General features: G+C 36.3%; 1 protein-coding gene across 1 annotated transcript in view; it reads right to left on the bottom strand.

The window, feature by feature from the left end:
* Window positions 1-17921: 17921 nt before the first annotated feature.
* The window catches only part of SEMA3D (semaphorin 3D), a 136289-nt gene continuing 127652 nt past the window's right edge, over window positions 17922-26558 (bottom strand). The window contains exons 16-17 of the mRNA XM_052638848.1: window positions 25243-25379; window positions 17922-18347 (exon numbers count right to left, since the gene is read on the bottom strand). Coding sequence (XP_052494808.1) covers window positions 17922-18347; window positions 25243-25379 — 563 coding nt within the window. The remainder of the gene's footprint in view (window positions 18348-25242; window positions 25380-26558) is intronic.

Genomic DNA, 26558 nt, shown 5'->3' with positions numbered 1-26558 from the left:
TATGTCAGGTTGTGACCAGTATTTTAGAAAAATCTAGGTTAAAAAAAAAATATATGTATATATATATATATATATATATATATATATTTCAAAGATTAAGTAAAAATAAAACAAAACAGATTAACTAAAACAAAAGCCATATTCCAATGAAAACATAGCAATCTTAAGAACCCTCTGAGAAATCTGGACCATGAGTGTCTTCACCGGAGGCAGCCCTCTTCTTCCAGTCACATTCATGGAAGGGTGTTCTTGTCCATGAAGCAGTAGATGTTCCTATGGACCAGTAGGCAAGTGACTGTGTTCTCTTGGTCTGCACAAATGCAACCCTCTTTCTCTCTCGTATGTTCAGCTACAGAGACTTGAGTGGGTCACAGTCCATAGTGCATCACACATTATTATCATTGGCTCATTCAAATTCTTTCTCTTTGCTTACTCGCTTGTTTATTTTATCCCCATATCTAGGCTGCGCATGCTAAGTTGCTCCAGTCATGTCCAACTCTTTGTGACCCTATAGACTGTAGCCTGCCAGGCTCCTCTGTCCATGGGATTCTCCAGGCGAGGATACGGGGATCTTCCCAACATAGGGATCAAACCCACATCTCTTATGTCTCCTACACTGGGAGGCAGGTTCTTTACCACTTTTGCCATCTGGGAAGCCCAATTATATTTGCTGGGTTGGGGAAAGAGTATAAATGGAGGCCTCAGGCCCATGATTCTGTTTGCTTCCTGAATTTCAGGGAACCTCAAGCAGATGCATGTGATTGCCACAGGGTACACATGTGTATTCCATCCTCCTTCACTACCCCACATCCTAGGCTTGGGGATGCCACACTAACAACAACAACAACAAAAAACAATGCTTTCCTTGACCAAACCTTAGTCAGGCTTCTTGAAGGCCTCTTGAACTGATTTAATCTTGGACCTCAGTATCCATCTTTGTTGGATCTGTGTCACCCAGTTTTAGCAAAGATCCTGCCAGGTCAGTTTAGACACTGGTTTGTCTTAGTAGTTTTCTATCCACTGAGCCCAACTCTCTTGTTTCTTGGCTATAAATTCCCACTTCTTTATGTTGAACTTGAATGGAGCCCAGTTCTTTCACTCTCTCTCTCTCTCTTTTTCAATATTTATGGAAGTTGTCCTTAAGCCATATGCCAATCAATTCACTCTTACTGATTCCTTACTCTATCAATATCTTCATTTTCTACCAGTAATACAAGAAGTGAGCACACTTTTATTTCCTTTTGGTCCTTTTCATCCCTCACACCATAATATTGACATTGAAAAGCATGAATCAAACCTTAACCAACTTGCCATCTTTTCAAGAGATGCAACAAACCACTTCATATCAGTCGTTCCCTTGGTGAGATTAAGTGGAAAACAAAGGAAAATTTCTAAATGTTTTTGGTGTGGGTTTCCTACTGAGATTCCCCAGATATACATCTGCATCATATAAAATTTCAGACAACTTTTTATATACTCAGAAATAATTATTTTTAATTAGATTTCTTCACTAGAAATATAAAATACTGCTATGTAAATGCATTTATGAATAGCATTAATGAATATTAAGTGTCCAAAAGAAAGGATTGTTGCTTGCTTCTGTTTTTATATAGTCAAAGAGAGCAAGTAGTTCCAAGTTTTGCCAGAGCCAATGCTTGTTTTTCTGCTGGTTTTCTGTTGGTTTCTGCTCTACTTACATATATTATCCTGGGTCCAAATAAAAATTATATATAAGTAATTCACTTTTTTTAAATTTATTTTTTTATTAAATTTTTATTTTTACTTTATTTTACTTTACAATACTGTATTGGTTTGTCATACATTGACATGAATCCACCACGGGTGTACCTGAGTTCCCAAACATGAACCCCCCCTGCCCCCACCTCCCACCCTATATCATCTCTCTGGATCATCCCCGTGCACCAGCCCCAAGCATCCTGTATCCTGCATCGAACATAGACTGGCAATTCATTTCTTACTTGATAGTATACATGTTTCAGTGCCATTCTCCCAAATCATCCCACCCTCTCCCTCTCCCACAGAGTCCAAAAGTCCGCTCTACACATCTGTGTCTCTTTTGCTGTCTCGCATACCAGATTATCATTACCATCTTTCTAAATTCCATATATATGTGTTAGTATACTGTATTGGTGCTTTTTCTTTCAGGCTTACTTCACTCTGTATAATCGGCTCCAGTTTCATCCATCTCATTAGAGATGATTCAAACGTATTCTTTTTAATGGCTGAGTAATACTCCATTGTGTATATGTACCACTGCAGCTCAATTCCAGAAAAATAAACGACCCAATCAAAAAATGGGCCAAAGAACTAAATAGAGATTTATCCAAAGAAGACATACGGATGAATAACAAACACATGAAAAGATGCTCAACATCACTCATTATTAGAGAAATGCAAATCAAGACCACAATGAGGTACCACTTCACACCAGTCAGAATGGCTGCGATCCAAAAGTCCACAAGCAATAAATGCTGGAGAGGGTGTGGAGAAAAGGGAACCCTCTTACACTGTTGGTGGGAATGCAAACTAGTACAGCCACTATGGAGAACAGTGTGGAGATTCCTTAAAAAATTGCAAATAGAACTGCTTTATGACCCAGCAATCCCACTGCTGGGCATACACACCGAGGAAACCAGAATAGAAAGAGAAACATGTACCCCAATGTTCATCGCAGCACTGTTTATAATAGCCAGGACATGGAAACACCTAGATGTCCATCAGCAGATGAATGGATAAGAAAGCTGTGGTACATATACACGGTGGAGTATTACTCAGCCAGTAATTCACTTTTAAAAAATATATGTATGATGCATCTTGAGCAATACATCTTAATAGTTCTAAGTCAAAGAAATTTTTGCTTTTTGATAAAATGTGTAAATGTAATGAATATGCCTAATTAAATTATATTTTTGAGAAAATATAAACAGGATTGAAAATGGATAAGCAGGGTTATAAATTTGGTTGACTCTCATTTAATGCTGGGCTGTAAAGTTCTAGTAGAATGATTTTCCAAGAAGATTTCACTTAGGACTTATGTGTTCTTTAATGTAAACAGTACAGGGAAATGCTACAGCATAAATAAAATAATTTAATGTATGATTATCAAACAATATCTGTCAGGTAAATCTATTTGATTTACCATTATTTTGATTCTGCAATTAATTTAAATCTTTAAAGATTTCTTCAAAGACCTTTTAAAAGTCCTTGTGTTTAAACAAATCATTTATTACAAATTATATGGACCTTCTTTCTACCAGTTTAAACCTTGTAAATTATGGCACTGAGTCCCCCTGAATCAAAGGAAAAAAAAAAAAAAACCCACAACACTGTTTCTAATGGTTTTGTTTAAAATAGATGAACATTCAAAAATGAAAATAGACCTTCTTCAATTTACCAATTTGATTTTAAAAGAAGTACACTTCAGTTCAGTCGCTCAGTTGTGACTGATTCTTTGCCACCCCATGTATCACAGCATGCCAGGCCTCCCTGTCCATCACCATCTCCCGCAGTTCACTCGCACTCAAGTCCATCGAGTAAGTGATACCATCCAGCCATCTCATCCTCTGTCATCCTCTTCTCCTCCTGCCCCCAATCCCTCTCAGCATCAGAGTCTTTTCCAATGAGTCCACTCTTCGCATGAGGTGGCCAAAGTACTGGAGCTTCAGCTTTAGCATCATTCCTTCCAAGGAAATCCCAGGGCTAATCTCCTTCAGAATGGACAAGTAGGATCTCCTTGCAGTCCAAGGGACTCTCAAGAGTCTTCTCCAACACCACACTTCAAAAGCATCAATTCTTCAGCGCTCTGCCTTCTTCACAGTCCAACTGTCACATCCATACATGACCACTGGAAAAACCACAGCCTTGACTAGATGGAACTTTGTTGGCAAAGTAATGTCTCTGCTTTTGAATATTCTATCTAGGTTGGTCATAACTTTCCTTCCAAGGAGTAAGCGGCTTTTAACTTCATGGCTGCAGTCACCATCTGCAGTGATTTTGGAGCCCCCCAAAATAAAGTCTGACACTGTTTCCACTGTTTGCCCATCTATTTCCCATGAAGTGATGGGATTAGATGCCATGATCTTCGTTTTCGGAATGTTGAGTTTTAAGCCAACTTTTTCACTCTCCTCTTTTACTTTCATCAAGAGGCTTTTGAGTTCCTCTTCACTTCTGCCATGAGGGTGGTGTCATCTGTATATCTGAGGTTACTGATATTTCTCCTGGCAATCTTGATTCCAGCTTGTGTTTCTTCCAGTCCAGCGTTTCTCATGATGTACTCTGCATATAAGTTAAATAATCAGGGTGACAATATACAGCCTTGACATCCTCCTTTTCCTACTTGGAACCAGTCTGTTTTTCCATGTCCAGTTCTAACTGTTGCTTCCTGACTTGCATTTAGGTTTTTCAAGAGGCAGGTCAGGTGGTCTGGTGTTCCCATCTCTCTCAGATTTTTCAACAATTTATTGTGATTCACACCGTCAAAGGCTTCGGCATAGTCAATAAAGCAGAAATAGATGTTTTTCTGGAACTCTCTTGCTTTTTCCATGATCCAGCGGATGTTGGCAATTTGATCTCTGGTTCCTCTGCCTTTTCTAAAACCAGCTTGAACATCTGGAAGTTCACTGTTCACATATTGCTGAAGCCTGTGTTGGAGAATTTTGAGCATTACTTTACTAGCGTATGAGATGAGCGCAGTCGTGCGATAGTTTGAGCTTTCTTTGGCATTGCCTTTCTTTGGGATTGGAATGAAAACTGAACTTTTCCAGTCCTGTGGCTACTGCTGAGTTTTCCAAGTTTGCTGACATATTGAGTGCAGCACTTTCACAGCATCATGTTTTAGGATTTGAAATACCTCAACTGGAATTCCATCACCTCCACTAGCTTTGTTCATAGTGATGCTTTCTAAGGTCCACTTGACTTCATATTCCAGGATGTCTGGCTCTAGGTGAGTGATCACACCATCGTGATTATCGGGGTCATGAAGATCTTTTTTGTACAGTTCTTCTGTGTATTCTTGCCACCTCTGCTCAATATCTTCTGCTTCTGTTAGGTCCATGCCATTTCTGTCCTTTATTGAGCCCATCTTTGCATGAAATATTCCCCTGATATCTCTAATTTTCTTAAAGAGATCTCTAGTCTTTCCCATTCTGTTGTTTGCCTCTATTTCTTTGCATTGATCGCTAAGGAAGGCTTTCTTATCTCTTCTTGCTATTCTTTGGAACTCTGCATTCAGATGCTTATATCTTTCCTTTTTTCCTCTGCTTTTCACTTTTCTCCTTTTCACAGCTATTTGTGAGGCCTCCCCAGACAGCCATTTTGCTTTTTTGTATTTCTTTTCCATGGGGATGGTCTTGATCCCTGTCTCCTGTACAATGTCACGAACCTCCATCCATAATTCATCAGGCACTCTATCTATCAGATCTAGTCCCTTAAATCTATTTCTCACTTCCACTGTATAATCATAAGGGATTTGATTTAGGTTATACCTGAATGATCTAGTGGTGTTCCCTATTTTCTTCAATTTGAGTCTGAATTTGGTAATAAGGAGTTCATGATCTGAGCCACAGTCAGCTCCTGGTCTTGTTTTTGTTGACTGTATAGAGCTTCTCCATCTTTGGCTGCAAAGAATATAATCAATCTGATTTCAGTATTGACCATCTGGTGATGTCCATGTGTCAAGTTTTCTCTTGTGTTGTTGGAAGAGGGTGTTTGCTATGACCAGTGCATTTTCTTGGCAAAATTCTATTTGCCTTTTCCCTGCTTCATTCTGTATTCCAAGGTGAAATTTGTCTGTTACTCCAGGTGTTTCTTGACTTCCTACTTTTGCATTCCAGTCCCCTATAATTTAAAGGACATCTTTTTGGGTATTAGTTCTAAAAGGTCTTGTAGGTCTTCATAAAACCATTCAACTTCAGCTTCTTCAGCGTTACTGGTTGGGGCATAGGCTTGGATTACCATGATATTGAATGGTTTGCCTTGGAAATGAACATAGATCATTCTGTCGTTTTTGAAATTGCATCCAAGTACTGCATTTCGGACTCTTGTTGACCACGATTGCTACTCCATTTCTTCTGAGGGATTCCTGCCCACAGTAGTAGATATAATGGTCATCTGAGTTAAATTCACCCATTCCAGTCCATTTTAGTTCGCTGATTCCTAGAATGTCAACGTTCACACTTGCCATCTCTTGTTTGACCACTTCCAATTTGCCTTGATTCATGGACTTGACATTCCAGGTTCCTATGCAATATTGCTCTTTACAGCAGCGGCTCTTGCTTCTATCACCAGTCACATCCACAGCTGGGTATTGTTTTTGCTTTGGCTCCATCCCTTCATTCTTTCTAGAGTTATTTCTTCACTGATCTCCAGTAGCATATTGGGCACCTACTGCCCTGGGGAGTTCCTGTTTCGGTATCCTATCATTTTGCCTTTTCATACTGTTCATGGGGTTCTCAAGGCAAGAATACTGAAGTGGTTTGCCATTATGTTCTCCAGTGGACCACATTCTGTCAGACCTCTTCACCATGACCCGCCCATCTTGGGTGGCCCCATGAGCATGGCTTAGTTTCATTGAATTAGACAAGGCTGTGGTCCTAGTGTGATTAGACTGACTAGTTTTCTGTGATTTTGGTTTCAGTGTGTCTGCCCTCTGATGCCCTCTTGCAACACCTACCATCTTACTTGGGTTTCTCTTACCTTGGATGTGGGGTATCTCTTCCTGGCTGCTCCAGCAAAGCGCAGCTGCTTATCCTTACCTTGGATGAGGGGTATCTCCTCACTGCCACCCCTCCTGACCTTGAAGGTGGACTAGCTCCTCTAGGCCCTCCTGCGCCTACACAGCCACCGCTCCTTAGATATGGGGTTGCTCCACTTGGCCGCCACCCCTGGTCTCTGACTTGGTGTAGCTCCTCTTGGCTGCTCCTCCCAGCTGCTGCCCCTGACCTCGGACACAGTGTAGCTCCTCCTGGCTGCTGCCCCTGGCCTCGGGCGTGGGGTAGCTCTTCTTGCCTGCCACCCCTGACCTCGGACTGGGGTAGCTCCTCTTGGCCGTTCCTGCACTGTCACAACCTGGGACTCTTGGCCACTGCCCCTGACCTCGGACATGGGGTAACTCCTCTTGGTTGCTGCCCGTCGGGCATGGGGTCCTCCCAGCTTCTACCCCTGACCTTGGATGTGGGGTAGCTCCTCTCGGCCGCACTCTGTTCGCCATCACAATAGACCAGCAATGCACAGAGCATGGCCGAGAGGAGCTAAAAGAAGTACATGGGGTAGGAATTTTAGAAAATGCTTCCAGTAATGAATCATGAAAATTTTGCAGAAAAGTTGTTTCACAAGTTGCTAGAGACTGCACTAGATACGAAGAATAGAGACTTTGTCTTCCAGAAATTAAGTTTCCTGTGGAAGATATAAGAAAAACTCATAAATTTTTAAGCTGTTTGATGCCTTAGGATATCTCATCTCATTAGAGAAATTAATGATAACACACATCAGGATACACACTAACTTAGGCTAAGTTGACCACTAGCTCACTTACATTCACTGCATTCCCTACTACACTACTTTCATCTGTACCAATAGCCACGAATAACTTCAGCTTTCATTTTTCCTGAGCATCAGACCCATATATCAAACTCTACCATGCACTCCTCAAATCATCCAAATTCAGTGTTCAATGCTGAAACTGTGATCTTCCCATCTTAACCTCCTTTCCTCACTATAATTCCTGGTTTTGTTTTGCTTTTAACTATCATCTATCTAGTTGCAAAACAGAAATTTAGGGGTAATTTTTCACTTTTTTTTTTTTTCTCAAATGCTAATTTGATGAAAATATTGTTATATCATGTCTGGTTAAAAATACCAAAATGTCATTCCCTGTCTCCAGGATTAAATCTTTATCTAGTCTGAATCATAAAGTTTCTAACAATCAGAACTTTGCCTTCGTGGTCAGCTTTCTATAATTTCCACACCTAAGATATGGTTATTCTCATGCTTAACTTGGCCTGTGAGCATTGAAACCTAAGACTGCTTCCAAATGTTTCTAAAAACTAACTACAATGACACAAATTACCATGGGAGATTCGACATTTTTATTTGTTTTTCAGTAGTAAAAATGACCTGTGGGAAAGGGCTGCAATTATAACTAAACTCGATAATTGGAGATAATTGCCCAATAGTAATTTGTTTCAATATATTAAAAGCTTAGAGGGATATGGCCCATGAAACAACCCCTTTCCTAATGCTAAATGATAACTTCCTACCTGGTAAATTGGTCTCATTTTCTTCTTATTCAAGTTTATGTACTTTAATTTAATACTCTCCACTATGCCCCCTTCTACTCCTACAGTGCATATGTAAATATACTAGCCCCTCACTAACAGGGTCCATTAAAACTGAGAAATTTGCAAAGGGCAAAAATGTTGGGCTAAATTTTTGCCTTTCTCTACACATGAGCAAAACATCAACAGTAGATTCAAAATGTATGTTATATTAATGTAGAAATTTTCCTAAACAAGATAATGATTTGTGGGATCATTTAAAGGCCTCTTACAAGATATAAATATTTCTTCAGTTTACCTAAAAATCATGAGTTGGTTTATAAATTTGATATGTAAGCCAGAAACTCTATATTTTAAATATCAACTTTAAACAGTGTTCATTCCAAGAAAGGCCAATTCAGCTGTTTGGAGTCCTTTGGCACATTAAACACAGGGTTCGATATCCTAGATGCCTTAGGCATTTCCATAACAATAAGGTATTGCTTTGAAAATAGACATTATTCCAGGGTCCCTGAGGCCAAACAAGGTCCTCACTGTCACATTTTTAAAATATCAGGGTGTCCAAGAAAGTCCATAATGTAAGTCAGTGGAACTGGAAGGTTGCATCTATTATGATGGCTCCATATCTAGTATTTCTATATGTTATTCTTTTCTCTTTCCGTCTCTTTTTAGACTTTACTATTGAGTACTTTGTTCTTTTACTGCAATTTAAATCTTTCATCTATTTTTTTGTTATGAAATATTTCAAGCATGTAGAATTATGTTGAACAATATATTTAAATTATAAATCTAACACACAACTTTGTGAAATGCTAATGCTTAATTTTACTAGTTACAGCAAATATATGTAGTATATAATATGGAGTTTATATTTTTTTAGAGAAATAATACTTTATTGAAATAGCCACACCTCCCTGTGTCTTCATTCTCTTATTTCTTAGAGGAAAATATATTCTGAATATAGTGTTTAACTTTTCCAGAAAGTTTTACTGCTTACATGTGAATGTATGTATCCATAAGCACTATCATTTGCTTCTTTCAACTTGAAAATCCAGTATAATTCTTTTTGTGTTCCTATGCTTTGGGATTCTGTTTCTTTAACACTGTTTTTAAAATTTTTCTTTATAGATGCATGCTGCTCTCCCCCCCCCCCCCCCATTTAAACTTCTGTATCCATCTAGTGACTATACTTCAGTCACTTCTGTAGAACATAGACATTGTTCTTTTTTTCTATTATATTTAATCTTACAATAAATATTTTTTTAAATGTCTATTACTGCACATGTGGAGAAGGTTCTCAAGAATATACTTAATTGTGAAAAACTGGATCTTGGTGTAGGTGCATTTTAAACTTTGAGTATTGTCAAGACACAGTTTTACCCAGTTACCCCCTCAGTAAAACTCTCCGATCAGGAAGCTTCCATAAGCCTCTTATCCTTCTCCATCAGAGGGCAGATAGACTAAAAACCACAATCACAGAAAATTAACCAATCAGATCACATGGACCACAGACTTGTCTAAAACAGTGAAACTATGACCCATGCCGTATAGGGCCACCCAAGACAGAGGGTCATGGTGGAGAGTTCTGGCAAAACGTGGTCCACTGGAGAAAGGAATGGCAAACCACTTCAGTACACTTGCCTTGAGAACCCCATGAACAGTATGAAAAGGAAATAAGATAGGACACTGAAAGGTGAACTCCCCAGGTCGGTAGGTGCCCAATATGCTAATGGAGATCAGTGGAGAAAGAACTCCAGAAAGAATAAAGAGACAGAAAGCAAAAACAACACACACTTGTGGACGTGACTAGTGATAGAAACAAAGTCTGATGCTGTAAAGAGCAATATTGCATAGGAACCTGGAATGTTAGGTCCAAGAGTCAAGGCAAGTTGGAGGTGGTCAAACAAGAGATGGTAAGGGTAAACGTCAACAGTTTAGGAATCAGTGAACTGAAATGGACTGGAATGGGAGAAATTAACTCAGATGACCATTGTATCTGCTACTGCAGGCAAAAATTCCTTAGAAGAAATGGAGTAGCCATCATAGACAGCAAAACAGTCCAAAATGCAGTACTTGGATGCAATCTCAAAAACAACAAAATGATCTCTGTTCGTTTCCAAGGCAAACCATTCAATATCACAGTAATCCAAGTCTATGCACTCACCAGTAATGTTGAAGAAGCTGAAGTTGAATGGTTCTATGAAGAGCTACAGGATCTTCTAGAACTAACATGCAAAAAAAGATGTCCCTTTCATTATAGGGGACTGAAATGCAAAAGTAGGAAGTCAAGACATACCTGAGTATCAGGCAATTTTGGCTTTGGAGTACAGAATGAAGCAGAGCAAAGGCTAATAGAGTTTTGCCAAGAAAATGCACTGGCCATAGCACACACCCTATCCCAACAACAACAAGAGAAGACTCAGCATTTGGTCTTCACCAGATTGTCAATGCCAAAATTAGAGTAATTATATTCTTTGCAGCCAAAGATGGAGAAGCTCTATATACAGTGAGCAAAAGCAAGACCAGGAGCTGACTGTGGCTCAGATTATGAAATCCTTATTGGCAAATTCAGACTTAAATTGAAGAAAGTAGGGAAAACCACTAGACCATTCAGGTATGACCTAAATCAGATTCCTTATGATTATACAGTGGAAATGAGAAATAGATTCATTGGATTAGATCTGAGAGACAGAGGGCCTGAAGAACTATGGACAGAGGTTCATGACATTGTACAGAAGGCAGGGATCAAGTCCATCCCCAAGAAAAAAGAAGTGCAAAAAGACAAAATGTGGTCTGAGGAGCCCTTACAAATAGCTGTGAAAAGAAACGAAGCATAAGGCAAAGGAGAAAAGGAAAGATATACCCATTTGAATGCAGAGTTCCAAAGAATAGCAAGGAGAGATAAGAAAGCCTTCCTCAGTGATCAGTGCAAAGGAGAGAGGAAAACAATAGCATGGGAAAGACTAGAGATCTCTTTAAGGAAATTAGAGATACCAAGGGAACTTTTCATGTAAAGATGGGCACAATAAAGGACAGGAATGGTATGGACCTAACAGAAGCAGAAGATATTAAGAAGAGGTGGCAAGAATACACAGACGAACTAAAAAAAAAAGTTCTTCATGACCCAGATAATCACAATGGTATAATCACTCACCTAGAGCCAGACATCCTGGAATGCGAAGTCAGGTGGGCCTTAAGAAAGCATCACTATGAACAAAGCTAGTGGAGGTGATAGAATTTCAGTTGAACTATTTCAAACCCTAAGAGATGATGTTGTGAAAGTGCTGCACTCAATGTGCCAGCAAATGTGGAAAACTCAGCAGTGGCCACAGGACTGAAAAAGTTCAGTTTTCATTCCAATCCCAAAGAAAGGCAATGCCAAAGCATGTTCAACCTTAGCACAATTGTACTCATCTCACACACAAGCAAAGTAATGCTCAAAATTCTCCAAGCCAGGATTCAACAGTTCAGGAACCATGAACTTCCAGATGTTCAAGCTGGGTTTAGGAAAGGCAGAGGAATCAGAGATCAAATTGCTGACATCTGTTGGATCATTGAAAAAGTGAGAATTCCAGAAAAAAACATCTACTTCTGCTTTATAGACTATGCCAAAGCCTTTGACCGTGTGGATCACAACAACCTGTGGAAATTCTGAAAGAGATGGGGATACCAGACCACCTGACCCGCCTCTTGAGAAATCTGTATGCAGGTCAAGAAGCAACAGTTAGAACTGGACAGGAAAGAACAGACAGGTTCCAAATCGGGAAAGGAGTATGTCAAGGCTGTATATTGTCACCCTGCTTATTTAACTTATATGCAGAGTATATCATGAGAATACTGGGCTGGATGAAGCACACTCTGGAATCAAGATTACCAGGAGAAATATCAATCACCTCAGATATGCAGATGATACCACCATCATGGCAGAAATTGAAGAAGAACCAAAGAGCCTCTTGATGGAAGTGAAAGAGGAAAGTGAAAAAGTTGGCTTAGAATTCAGTGTTCAGAAAACTAAGATCATAACATCCAGTCCCATCACTTCATGGCAAATAGATGGGGAAACAGTGGAAACAGTGGCAAACTTTATTTTTGGGGGCTCCAAAATCCCTGCAGATGGTGACTGTATCCATGAAATTAAAAGACTCTTGCTCCTTGGAAGAAAAGTTATATGAACAACCTAGACAGCCAAATTAAAAAGAAGAGACGTTGCTTTACCAACAAAGATCCATCTAGTCAAAGCTATGGTTTTTCCAGTAGTCATGTATGTTTGTGAGAGTTGGACAGTAATGAAAGCTGAGCGCCAAAGAACTGATGCTTTTGAACTGTGGTGTTGGAGAAGACTCTTGAGAGTTCCTTGGACTGCAAGGAGATCCAACCAGTCCATCCTAAAGGAAATTCGTCCTAATATTCATTGGAAGGACTGATGCTGAAGCTGAAACTGTGAAGTTTGGCCACCTGATGTGAAGAACTGACTCATTATGGGGAGGGAGGTGGGAGGGGGTTCATGTTTGGGAACACATGTAAGAATTAAAGATTTTAAAATTAAAAATAAATAAATAAATAAATAATAAAATTTTTTTAAAAAAAGAAATAAAGTTGGCATACAACATCAAAAAAAAAAAAAGAAAAGACCCTGTGCTGGGCAAGATTGAAGGCAGGAGAAGGGGACGACAGAGGATGAGATGATTGGGTGGCATCACTGACTCAATGAACATGAGTTTGAATAAACTCCGGGAGTTGGTGATGGACAGGGAGGCCTGGCGTGCTGCAGTCCATGGGGTCACAAACAGTCGGACACAACTAGCGACTGAACTGAACTGAGTATTGTCAAATCCCTCTTCTAAGATTTGTTTGTACTAATATATACACAAGTGACAAGTATATGAGCTTTGGAAGCAAAAAATAGTTATTTACATTTTCATCATCCTAGGCATGAGTTTCCTGGACTAGCAAATCGTACTAATGGCAGATAACAAGATGTGTGGTTATAGACATTTTTGATTCTCAAATGTTAAACTTCTGTCTTTTTTCTCAGGATCACTCCCATGTCTTACTATAGTTAAACAAATACACGTGGAATTTTTTCAGTTTTAAATCTTAGGTTGTATTGGCCATGCTCTTTAAGAGGACCTTATATAATTTTTTTTAATCTTTTTAAAATTTTATATATACACATTACCATAAATTCTCATGTTTGAAGCTTGTCAAAGCACTCAGAAAACTTGACATTTCTTTATACAACATCCCTACAAGTTATTTCATTACAGGTTTGGGATATTATAATATTATCTATTTGCAAATATAAAATATCCTATATGGGTGTACCAAATCAATAAGAAATATAATTGTCTCTAAAAGAAATTCAAGTACATTCTTTATAAAACAAAATCATAAACCTCCACTTATGCCTTTAAAAATTTAAATTCATACACCTAAGCATACAGATGACTATTTTTAATTTTCATTTATAGAATGGTAATTGGAAATCTTAAAAGTTGTTACTTGAGTAGTAATTAATTCAGTCTACTCAAGTCTAAATTAAATCACAGTAAAGCTTAAGTATATAATTATAATGATTGGGAAGAGAAAATTATTTTTTTTCATAAGGGAAATTATTGCATACTTACAGTGTAAAATATATCTACTAAAAATTTTTAGGAGATATTTTCCTTTGTATTTGAGTCAGTGTGATTCTATGTGTAAAATCTGGTTATCATGTTTAGGGTCTGAAAACAAAACTTGCACACAAACCAACATTCTGTTTATAACCATAAAACACTAATGTTTGTATTTTATTATAATACAACCAAAATATACATTTAGCAACTTGCAATTATTTTAGATTACAAGACTACGTTTCTTTTAAAATAGCAAAACTATAAATTCAAAGTAGATTGCTAACCACTTACAATTATTAAGAATTAAATTACATAATTAACTGACAGATTTTTTTGCCCTTCCCCCCCAAATCACCTATTTCAAACATACCATAAATACTTTAATATGACAAAATATTTAAATGAGAGGTATAAGTCATGTATATGTTCCTGTCTTTGCACTGTCAATGTGTCCAATCTTGGAATTTTAGATCTTTTTTTAACCTCAAATGCAAATTAAATTATTTAAATATTGTCATTTACTGTGAGAAAAATATTTCTATAAAAACATTTTAAATATTTCTTTTTTCTAAATTCTCCATTCCTAATAAGGCTAATGAATTCCAACATTTTGTCCAAGACAAATTATAAAGGGAAGCTGTTTCAGCTTTCATTTCCACTTTTATTTATATTTCATGAGATATATTTAAGTTTTAAAATATCAGTGTTTAATGCTCTTGTTCAATTTAACATTGTGTTGACATCTGGAGGCTAATTGTCCTTGAAATTTTAATTTTCAATACAATGTAGAAAAACAGGCACTGGCAACTGTAAACGTATTTTTTGCTTGAGTTTATACAATTCAGCAGAAACAAAAGTTAATAGCATATAAAGAACTGAAACAAAGACCAAAAGAACAATTCAAGAGTAAACCCATTTTGCAGGCAGCATATTGTAGGTAAGTAGTATTTAGCTAATGGATTTGTGAGGTATGGTGTGAGTTATAATTCTTTCACTACTGTTGTGGCTTTTGCACGTTTCTAATTTTCTCTATTTTCCATTTCTTAAATAATTTGGTTGATTTTCAAAAAAATTTTTTTAAATAACGTGAACGTGGTGTTTTGAGCTTTCTGTGGAATAATAGGTTCTACACTAATTATTTAGACTATCAATTTCTAAACAAACTTAAAATTCCCAATACATTGAATGTAAATGAATGCACAGTTAGGATACAGCAGCATGAAATTCAAATTTAGCTGGAATGAAATTCAAATGATGAATATCAGTCAGAGACATGTATTCAAAACATGGGGGAAAACCCATAAAATTAAGGCTAAACACAGACATTTTAAGACCTCTCAGTAAAAAGCTGAGTTTTTAGCAAATTTGAAACTATTAACTATAATTTTATTTTTCATTATTTCAAAGAAAACTTGGTAAAAACTTTCAGTGGTGAGGAAGTATACACTGTGTCTTATCTCTAGACTTAATATATTCACACTGTTTCCCTAAGTGTTCTGGGCAAAAAAAGATTAAACAATTAAATGTAGCAGCTTACATGTCTTATTCATATAAATATACATAAATCTTTGCCAATAAAAGTTTTATTTATTACATGACTTTTTTACTAACAATATTTCAAACATATTTAAGTAATTATCATAAATTAATAGATTTAGATCCAAAGCAGCCATTAAAATTTAGCTGTCCATTAAAATTCCTTTTTTCTGAATAACTAAGAAAGAATTAATTAAAAAATGGCTTGGACATTCATATTTTGATGAAAACCAAATTTATTTTCACAAGTCAATCCTAACACTTGAGTTTCATATAATTCTCTCAAAGCTATCTGTAATTTGATCATTACTGTCTAATATACACATATTTGGAAATCTTTTTAAAAAACATACTCATATGCTTTGAGCTTATTATGAGTTCTGGGAAGATTTTAAGCCAGCAAATCAATAGTTTCAAACACTCTTGTTAGCAGTCTGATCTTGCTCGAACTATTCTTATGGATTACTTTTTAATAGAGTGATTTGTTCTGGTTCACTTAAAAAAACCATCTTCCTTAAGTTTTGCTTATAGTAAAACATCTACAAATGTTTATGAGTATCCTATCAAAAGGTGACTTAACATCATAGATCAGTGTGACTTCTTTGAGTAAGTAAGCAACTCAAGTACAATGAGTGTAAGATAGAACGTTTTGAGCATAAATCCAGGAACAGACATGATACTGAACTCTGTAATATGTTGCCTTCTCAGAGGCTTTTACTTTCAAGACACGTACAATGCATGAGAAACGAGCAATGTCTGCTATTTAGTTTTCTGAAAAGCTGCCTTCTGTGTGAGGAAGTGACTAATTTTTCATTTCACACTAAAAAGGGCGTGAAAGGCAAAACAGAAGAAGGCTAAGGGTTTTGAATTGTATGAAGGAAAGGTGAGTCCTTCTTAAACAGGCAGGAAACATACCATACATATTAAGAGGGAAGGTCAAATTGGAAACATTTGAAAGCACTAACAAAATGTGAAAAATGTTAATGTGAGTTTGTTTTCTTTACATGCAGTAGACTTATTTATTATTAAATTACTAAAACAATGAGATTATACATCATATAATCTCAGAAATGCAAAAAAGTTTGTGAAGAAAAAGATGTCAAAGAGTTAATTTAACCCTTTCCGTTGTAAAAATTTTTGCATTTCATTATTTAACAAATACATAGTATTCCCACTCCCCACGACTGTTGTCTATCTAATTCTCTCTATATATATATGTATATATTGTCTTTTCCTATTCACTCAAATAAAATCTAATAATCCATTATTTAGGAGAGAATAAAGACACTAAATAGAAATAATTTATAGAGTATGATGAAATTTTTAGAAGAAAGAGAGGCAGTACACACTGAAATCCATTGGTTGTATATAAATTTGTGTTCTTTCTTCCCATGATCCTTGGGAAAATGTAACTTTTCCTCAGGCTTTTGCTTGCAGTTTCTTACAATCTAGAGTTTTTTTTCTTTTTTTTTAAACAGATGAATTACAAATTGGCAGCTACTTATACTCCAGTGCATAAAGCCACATTACCTTTCATCCACTGTATTTGTGATTGATCTTCCTTTTTATGGGGAGTTTCCCCCAAAGCCAGAATTTATGGCTGTCTTTCTTTCTCTTAACAAATCCCATCTGCGTGCCCCTCCCCCCCCCCCATTAGGATGCAGTATACTTAGTGATGTTTTCTTTTATTAAAATGCTTTCCCATACCCTATTAAAATATTTATTAAGCATTCTGTCCCTATAAAGCTCAGCATATATTCTAAAAACACATAACTGAGCACCAAGTTCTCTCTGTGAACCTGTTATCCTGACAAGTCACAAGGAATTCTGGGAGGAACATTTATGCCCTTCAGTAAATCAATGCTGCAGGACACTAAATTGTAACCCCTGGGGTCTGAAAGGAGTAATGCACCTCTCCAAATCTCCAAACCACACACCCAAGAGCAAATGGCTCACTGGGAAAGTTCCTGTTGATACTGTGAGCTGTATTTTGCATCTTCCCTCCAATTCTACCACCAGGCAGCCAGTTCTAAAGTGGAATGACATATCCATTCATAAGAACATAAAGCAACAACTGCATGGTAAACTCCATGCTTAAAGGCCATGCAAAGGACATAAAGCACCTTATTTCAATGTCAAATCTGATGCTTTCTTATGTCAGTTATTTACATAATAAATTCAAAAAATCAGAATATAAAACATTTACAAGTGTAAAGCCCCTGTTTTATATTTACAAGTGTAAAGTATAATTCTGATACTTTGCAGGTATAAGTTTTAGTTCTTGGAAAACTGGTTCAGATGAATGATTCACTCTTACTAATGCCATATCCACCATATAGTCTTATTCAGATTACTGTTCTTGTGCTTTAGCAAAACTCCATGGAAAGCTCTTATGAGTTAGTGTAAGGATGAATAAAACAGACAACAGTGTTTTTGCAGGTAAAGAGTTCTTTTCTTTAAATTAAATAGAAAACTATGTGGCCACAGCTCTAGGAAGTTCTTCCAGGTCTCTGTGATGTCTTCGATTTCGTTTCTTCTTCATTTCCTGCATGTGCTTCCACTTTGGGCTGCCCTTGTTCCGCTGTCTCCGCTTCTCCCTGTGCCACATCTGTTCGCAGTACTGGTCTAGGCTGAAATTTGGACTGCTAAGGATTTGGATGTAGTCTTTATATCTCAACCTTGACTCAGCCAACAGATCCTTGACCGGCCCCTCCTCATGCTCTGCCCTCTGGGTGTTTTCCATCTGTTCATTCTCAATGATATTCAAAGTCAGCTTCACTATGGTGTGGGTAAAAGTGTGCTCCTGTGCTTTGCAGTAATACAGCCCAGAGTCCTTCTTCTGCAGACTTCGAATCAGTAGCCCATATTCTGTTTTGATGATCCTTTCATCAGGTTTTACCTGCAGAGTTGAAAAAAGGTAGGTAATAAATGAGAGCCAGAGATGAATCTAAAAGATCTAGTCCCCATCTCTCTGTCGTTAAGCATAATACTGTCAGTCATCGTGGAAGAGAGTGAAAAATTCAACTCAAGTAGCTGCCCCCAGAAATGTATAGTTGCATCTGATCATATCTAACTGAATCTTTGGAATATAATTAGTTTTTCCTCCCAATCTACAGATAGGAATAAAAAATCATGAAAATGAAGTAAACCTGGAAACTATAAACTGACCATCTTTACAAGAAATTCCACATACTAATTGGTATTCTAAGAACACTGATTTGTATCTGAATTTTAGAACTAGAATGTAACATTGGCAGTCACTCTGTACAAAAAGAGCTTATAGTGCACACTACTACCTATCATGTAGAAGAGAATGATTCTGAAAGGAATTTACTCTTTTTTCTAGATACTGCCAAATAAATGAGCTGAATAGCATATGGAAACTATAAGTGGTGACTTGTTAAAAGTCAAGTGGAAAGGCATGGAGGACACAGCCTTTGGGATGTTAGAGCTGTAACTAAGTAGGACCATATAGTCAGAAGGTTAGAAACATTTAAAGCTGAATTTCTCTTTTTACTATGAATTGAATTTTGATACTGTGTGTCTGTATGATAGTTTAGACTATGTCATCTGTGAAAATACTTCTGATACCTCAGTATACTATAACACTGTGATGTGACTTTGAGTGTGAGAAAGCTCAATGAACAAAAAAGACACTCCCCTGGAATGTGATGCTCTTTGCTCTTTGAAGCAATAGTACAGAAAGACAATTCAAATGTTTAAGCTTGCCTGGCCCCCAGTCTGGTGTGAATAGTGAACCTATCTTCAATAAACTAGAGACATGTTTACCAACACAAGAGCCCTGTTTAATGTGGAGTATTGTTGAGTGGGCTCAGCACTAAGTAGAATAAAGATAACAACAACAAAGAAGTCTGGAAGATTTCCCAGTTTACACATCTGCCCCTGTATTGTGGACTTTGAGCTGATGGAAATCAAAGAGGCATAAAGATGGCTAAATTAAATTTATTCACAGTGGGTGGACTATACTTTGCATTTTTATGTGAAAAATATGTAGGAAAAAAATCCCCCTATTCTGGAAATATGAGAAAAGGAAAAGAAACATCTCTGGCTACCAGCCCAGTTAACTCACAAGTATATGGCCAACCACCCTCTGTGCCAGAGAAGTGCAGCTGGCGGGGTACCACACGAGGCCAAAGGCAGGTCACAGCTCAGATCCCTGGTTAATGAGGCTGAATGGTCTCCAGCCCTGCCTTTGCTCTACACTGAATCCACACCATCAGGGGTTTGCTTGTTACCCTTACTTTGCCTATTTGGTTGAGTTGGTGTGTAGTTTCTTTTTTTTTTCTAATGGATTTATTCTAAAGGCCCAGACATTTTAAAATGCTACTGTAATAAAACTCATGTTGAATTCATTAATATTCTTAGAAACTATAGAAACCTCCTGCCTAGGGTAAAAGTTGAATTTGAATTGGTAGAGCTCTAAAAGATTAAACAAAAATAATAATCTCAAATTTAATTGTACTATATTTTTTTTGTTTTAAATAATTGTAGGAATTATTTTTTAATTTAAATACATCTTAGATCAAGAAACTGAAATTCTGACTCCATAGCCTAGGTTCTGGTTCCTTTCTGCTCTACTTCCTATGACTATTCATTTATCTTCCCTGATTGGTCTCCCATTTATCAAGTTGGTGACACAGCATATGGTGTATTTGGGAGGGGGGGTGGTTAAAAGTAAAGCTCTTTGAAGGTTAAATGTGAAGTATTATTAGAAGCATCATAGACTACTGCTATACTGCTAGAGAGGTGATGTTCTGAAGCTTTACTTCTGTGATTTAATGGAAAATGGCCTGTGGCTATTATTAATAGCAAGATGATCAAAGTGGATGACTTCAGTTACAGTTCACCTTTGGATTTTCTTTTCTAGCTGGTATTCTTGCTAATTTTTTTTTCTAATTTATCTGTTTTAACTGGAGGATAATTGCTTTACAATATTATGATGGTTTTTGCCATACATCAATATAAATCGGTCATAGGTATACATGTGTCCCATCCATCCTATCTTGCTAAACTGCATTTAATGTGACTCTTAGAGATTGTTACAGCTCTGACTCAATACTTTTAATTTTTCTTTTCAACCTTCTGACAGGAAGGAATGATGACTTTGTGATTTCACACATATTACACAACATTTCATCATTATTTTTGCTATTCTTGTTTTATGTCCTGTTTACGTTATTTTACTCTGAAGTCTTGCCCCCTTCCCTCCTTTCCAGTCCCTACAGGATTCAGGGTTTCATAAACACCTGGCATTTCATTACCCCACTGAGGTCCTTCACTTTTCCTTTCTTTGATGGAATGCTTACATTTTCTTTGGTTTTTGACCTACAGATAAAAAGTTTGCCTTAATGAATTTCTTTTTGGATTTATCTAAACTCTATGAGATAATTTAAGGGATTTTTTTTGTCTTCCTAAAATTTCAAAAATATGTCTTTAATGAAATGGTATCTCTAACAAAACATTTTTAATTGATATATTTTCATAGGATTTTTGTAATCTAGAGATAGAAATCTGTGACCCAGAAATTAAGTGGTTGATTAACATTTGCCTCCTTCACATTCTCATTCTCTGTAATGCTTTCATTCCATGCTGAAATAGGATGCATTATGCAGACTGTATCTCGACAGTGAAATGTCAGCACAGTCAATTTAGAAAATTCAGCTCCTCTACAAAGAGATAATGTAATCTCTGGCCACTGATTTAAACTCATAGAATTTTCTCCATTCTAGTGATATGTAAAAGCTGCTCAGCCTTACAAATCAAAACCACGCTTGAACTCGGGTCGACTATCCATTTGCCTAATGTGAACAAGGATAATATATTTGGCATTATTAAATGTACATCTTCAGTGAAGGGCAATTCATTTAAAATGAAAAGAGAAACATGGAATGGGACAAAGGACAGTTAGGTATTAAGCATCAGGTAAAGGTCAGGGACTTGATTCTCTGATAATAGCAGCCTAATGGTAATTCCTTTGCAGATAATTCACCTGTCAGGTCTTTCATAGCTAAAGCATGTGTCTTCGAAGTGACTAACGCTTCAAGAGTATTTCCCTTCAACAAACATAGACGAAGACTTATTAAAAATAGTGCTGAGGCAACTGGCTCATTATTTAAAAGAGAAAAAAATCAAATGAATACATAACTCATTCTTGATTAATATCTTGGAGTAAATGTAAATATAAAATATAAACTGTAATTGTAGGGACTTCCATGACAGTCCAGTAGTTAAGACTCTGTGCTTCCATTTCAGGAGGCACGGGTTTATCCCTGGTTGGGGAACTGAGATCCTACATGCCATGCAGTACGGCCAAAAAAACCAAAAAAACCCAAAAAAATTGCAATTGTAAAAGTAAAATCATAAGATGATGAGAAAATATGTACATGTTTTTATTGGGGAAGGAACTTCTAAGCACAAAGAGAAATCATATAAATTAATAGAAGTGTCCAAATGTGTGTGGTTTGAACACACAAAAGAATTTCAGAGATATAAAACATAATAAAAAGTTACTTATGCATAATGTTAAATGTTACTATTTAAATATATAAAGGGTTTATTAAAGTTTTTAAATGACTGTATCAACATAAACCAAGCAAGTAATAGGTAAGGCAGTTTGCCAATATGGTGATTTTGATGAGAAATTAGCAATATACAGTTGTTTATCCAAAGCTGTAAGAATATTAAAGTCTTTAACTCACTTATTTTACATTTAAGAATCTGTCCTAAGAAAACAAACAAGTAGAGAAAGATTTAGCTAAAGAAAAATTGATTACTTCAAGAGGTAACACAAGCTATTTAAATAAAACATGGAACGTGAGTGGATGATTGTGGCATCAGGCTGGCAAGGGTGTGGGACAGGAATTGTGTATTACAATTGAATGGCAGGGGAAATAGCTGATAGTGTAATGGTTAGTAGGAAAAAAACCTGAAATAGAGATCAAAATATATGTGTGATTATCTACACTTTGTGATCTCATAGTCTTTTATATGTTACTGTATTTTCAAAACCATTTATATTGCTTTTATGATAAAAGCAATAAAAATAAAGACCTACAGATAGAAACATACAAACATTTGAAGGTGTTTTAAAAATATTTTAAAAATCCACGGAAAAAATTACTATCACAAATGGTGTATTATTTATTCAGATCTCAACAGTTTAATAGAAGCTTGGGGACTGTCAATTAACTTGCTGGTTATAGCATAAACATCATCAATTTCAAGAACAGCTCTATAAGAAAGTCAGCAGACAACTGACTCATGACCTTCCCAACAGCACCCAACTGTGAAACAACTCGGCAAGGAAACGTTCTCCTCCTGGCAGAGAATAACCTGGTGACAGCCTCTGTGCCACAGGGGATCCTGGGCCTTCCCTCAGGCTTTGTTTTTGTTTTGTTTTTTTTTGAGTGGAGGAAAGATTTCAAACTGTGACCTTCTTGGTAAAGAGCAGAGGGTATCCTGCTGGGAAAAATGCTTCAAATCTAGTCTGGATTTTGTCCCTTTCCTCAGCTCAGGAAGCAGTATTGCATATCCTGGACAGTGAATAACTGCCTATTTACAAAGACAGATGAAAATATCAGTTTAAACATTACAGCTAAAATATTTTAAGTATAATTCAATAAATACATTATTTCTGCTCCATTGAAATTTATGGAGCTCGGTACCACCATGATTGTATGATAAACTGTTAAAATGTGTATTAAAGTAATGCACAGCTTTTTCTGGAAACATAAACTATATGAATGCAAACATGCATAGGCAAATGTATGTATCTAAAACTGGCAGGGCACCCCAGGCAGAGTTCAACGTTTTTTAAAAGTTGGATTAAATCTGTCATGGAGGAATAAAATTGTTATTAACAATTTATATTTAACTGAAAACAAATCATCAAACATTACTGACTAAAATTAAAAATAGTCATTTGAGATATTCAAAAATAAAATAATGTAACTAAAAGAACACCTGAATGTTAAAAAATTCAGATTAATGTCCTTCCAATATTTCATGGATAAATAATAAATGCTTTATATCTTGAATTTATATCATTTTTGTATCAGATAAAACTTTACTATATATTGGTAAACAATGAGACTCTTAAACACTTAGTATAACTATGGATGTGTCATATTGTTAAAACTTCTGGATGTAACAACAAGAATCAAGTTTTATTAGAGAATCTGACATAAGGACAATTGTTTGTCATATTTGACACAAGGACAGTTATGACATAAGGACATGAGACAATTATTCCCTTAGTATTAAATATATGAAGGGTCAATACTTTGATAGAGAAATTATTCTTAGATGAAGAGAATAACAGCTTCTTAGTTTAACAGTGGACCATACCATAAAAGTCGGCTCTTTGACTCCAAGGTTTCTCAGCCTCAGCACTACTGATATTTGGGTGGGGCTGGATGGTTATTTATTGTGAGGGACTGAGCACTGCACCAAGATTAGCATCATCCTTGACCTCTACCTAGTAGTCGCCAGTAGCATCCCCACCTCATGCAGTGACAACAACCAAAAATATGAATACTTTGGGAGCAAAACGGCCTGAAGTTGAGAACCATAATTCCACAGTAATGTTTGGCAGATTACATATCCTATTTAAATGTTTATAGAGTTAACAAGAAGCCTGATATTTTAGAGGACATCTGGTCCTCCTACTTATATGGCAGTGAAACTGAGTGTTAAAGAAGTCACCACCTGCTCAGAAACCCTCAGCAGTCAGGGTGAACACATCATTAGTGCTACTTCCTATTTTACACATCCTTCCAGACAGAGAGTGCCTGCAATGTTATATGAATTATTTTACACTTGTGAGTAATCCTCTGCTTTGAAATTCACATTCTCATGTGCTTTTTTTTTTCATTTTATTTTGACAGGAACTTTTGCGTTTTTTATTTACCTTAGAAAATTTTGGCCCATGGGACTTCAGTAATATTACCAAAGAGTCATTACTCAACTCATCTAATTCTGACCCTGTGTTCATTCCATTACAATTACATTATCCTTAATTTAATACTGGTACTTTTAGAATTCTAGATTATCACTGGTTTCTCATATTCTGTCATTTAACCTGTTTCACGATGTTCAAATAATATTAATATACAATTTCTCAGACGACCCAAACTCATCTCATTAAATTCAGTAACATGTATAACTTACCTATCTCACAAAATCTTTGTAATATGTTTTAAACACATATATGTGTTAGAAAAACTGAAACAGGGAAAAGTCAAAAGTAGAGCAGCCATATTTACTTTTCCCTCTCTGTTGATTTAATTTTAAGACACTAGAGTGAAAAGGTAGATACTTATACAACTTATTCATGTGACGATATGATATGATATATATTTCCAGTTTTGTACAAATTTGACATGTTTCATTTTAGTCTAAACTGAATACAATGTGAGTTAGAATTTAGTCATTGTGCTATTGTGAGAGAAAGTCTCATTTTTGATCGAGAATTGTTCTAAAATATAAAGAATCTATGAAAAACAAAAAGTTGAGGAAGAATCATGTACATTTGTTTATTTGTCTGCTTCTAAATGTATTTCATTAACACATTTGCATTAAATTGGGCTATTTGTCTCTCAAAGGCATTGTTACCTTGGATACCAGAGTATAAAATTTTACTTTCCTTATTATCAAGTAGGGATAAGAACTGCATTTGGCACTAAAAGTTGAACATCTTCTCTCACAACCTAAATTTGATGTAAGTTTTATACTCTTTCCCTCAAGGTGATCTTTCTTTGATGACTATAACTTACCTCCTCTCGATGTTCATCTCCTGACCGCTGGATATACCACTTAATAGATGCTTGCTGGGATTTGGGTATACATTCCAGAAAGGTTGAATTAAATTCAATGCCAAAAATCACCTTTTCATCAGCAGCTTCACTAATGCCTGGAAAGCAAACATGGAATAGGAGATTAACCTTGACCTGATTTTAAAAGCAATGGGAAAATAGACTGATTTAGAACAGATGCCATGAGGGAAAGATTCATATACATTATTAAAGAGAAATGAAATTCATAGCATAGTATTTGCTACCTATGAGTAAAATACAAATAGATTGATTTTTAAACTCTATCCTAGCATTTCAGTTTTTATTCTTTCATCATATATTAACTTTTGAAGTTTCTTTTTTTAAATAAGAATTCACAAGGTATAACTAACATTGAGCCTCTTTGAGTTGCACTGAATAAACTTCAACAGCTTTTAACTTTAAACCTTTTAATTTGTAGAAAATAGAACCAATTTTGTAGATAGTTCTGCAAGAGCAATTTATTTTACCTTTAAAGAGAAATTCATTATGAACTGGTCCACAGGGCTGACCACAAACCGTATGTTATGACCATATGACATTTCAGTATCAGAAAAGTAAGTGTACTTCTCTATACTTGATGAAATTCTATGATGATGCTAATACATTGGATATTCTAATACTCTGAATCAGGATATTATTTACCCCCAAAAGGTTCTCTTTTATTCAAAGAGGGATATTATAGCCCCACATGCATCTGCAATAAGACAGTTAATGGGAGGCTAAAGGATCAGTGTCTCAGACACCTTCTTCTCGTAAATTAACTGCACCATCTGAAATACATTCCATCCAGAGTAGCCAAAGGCTGTGTCCCATGTGTGATCTAAGATCTGTAGATCAAATTTGATCAAATAAAAAATGATGGCTTCTCAGCCTGGCCCAAACATGCACTTTTTCAACGTATATTCAGATGTCTCAATTCTGCAGATGGGCCCACTTAGCATTTTAGGCATAAACCAGAGTAAGGCTTAAGGGACCTAAGTGAATCTTCAATCTAAGCACCCTGAATTATCAGCAAATGGCATGAATGCACATGCATCCAATAGTTAGGTTTCTTTTCAAAACTTCTTTTGAACTTATTTGTGTTTTACCAGCAAAGATTAAGTCAAGCATGCTGACCCTATTATGAATTAACCTTATCTAACCATCAAAATGCATGAATTCTACTTGAAATCTGTAGTCTATCCACTCTCTCTCTGCCAATTCAACAGATTATAGCCACGATTTTCAGATAATAAATTCCTAATGCACAGGAAGAT

The sequence above is a fragment of the Budorcas taxicolor genome, chromosome 4 (assembly GCF_023091745.1).
Source record: "Budorcas taxicolor isolate Tak-1 chromosome 4, Takin1.1, whole genome shotgun sequence".
Taxonomy (NCBI): Eukaryota; Metazoa; Chordata; class Mammalia; order Artiodactyla; family Bovidae; genus Budorcas; species Budorcas taxicolor.
This window is presented reverse-complemented; position numbering and strand designations above follow the sequence as displayed.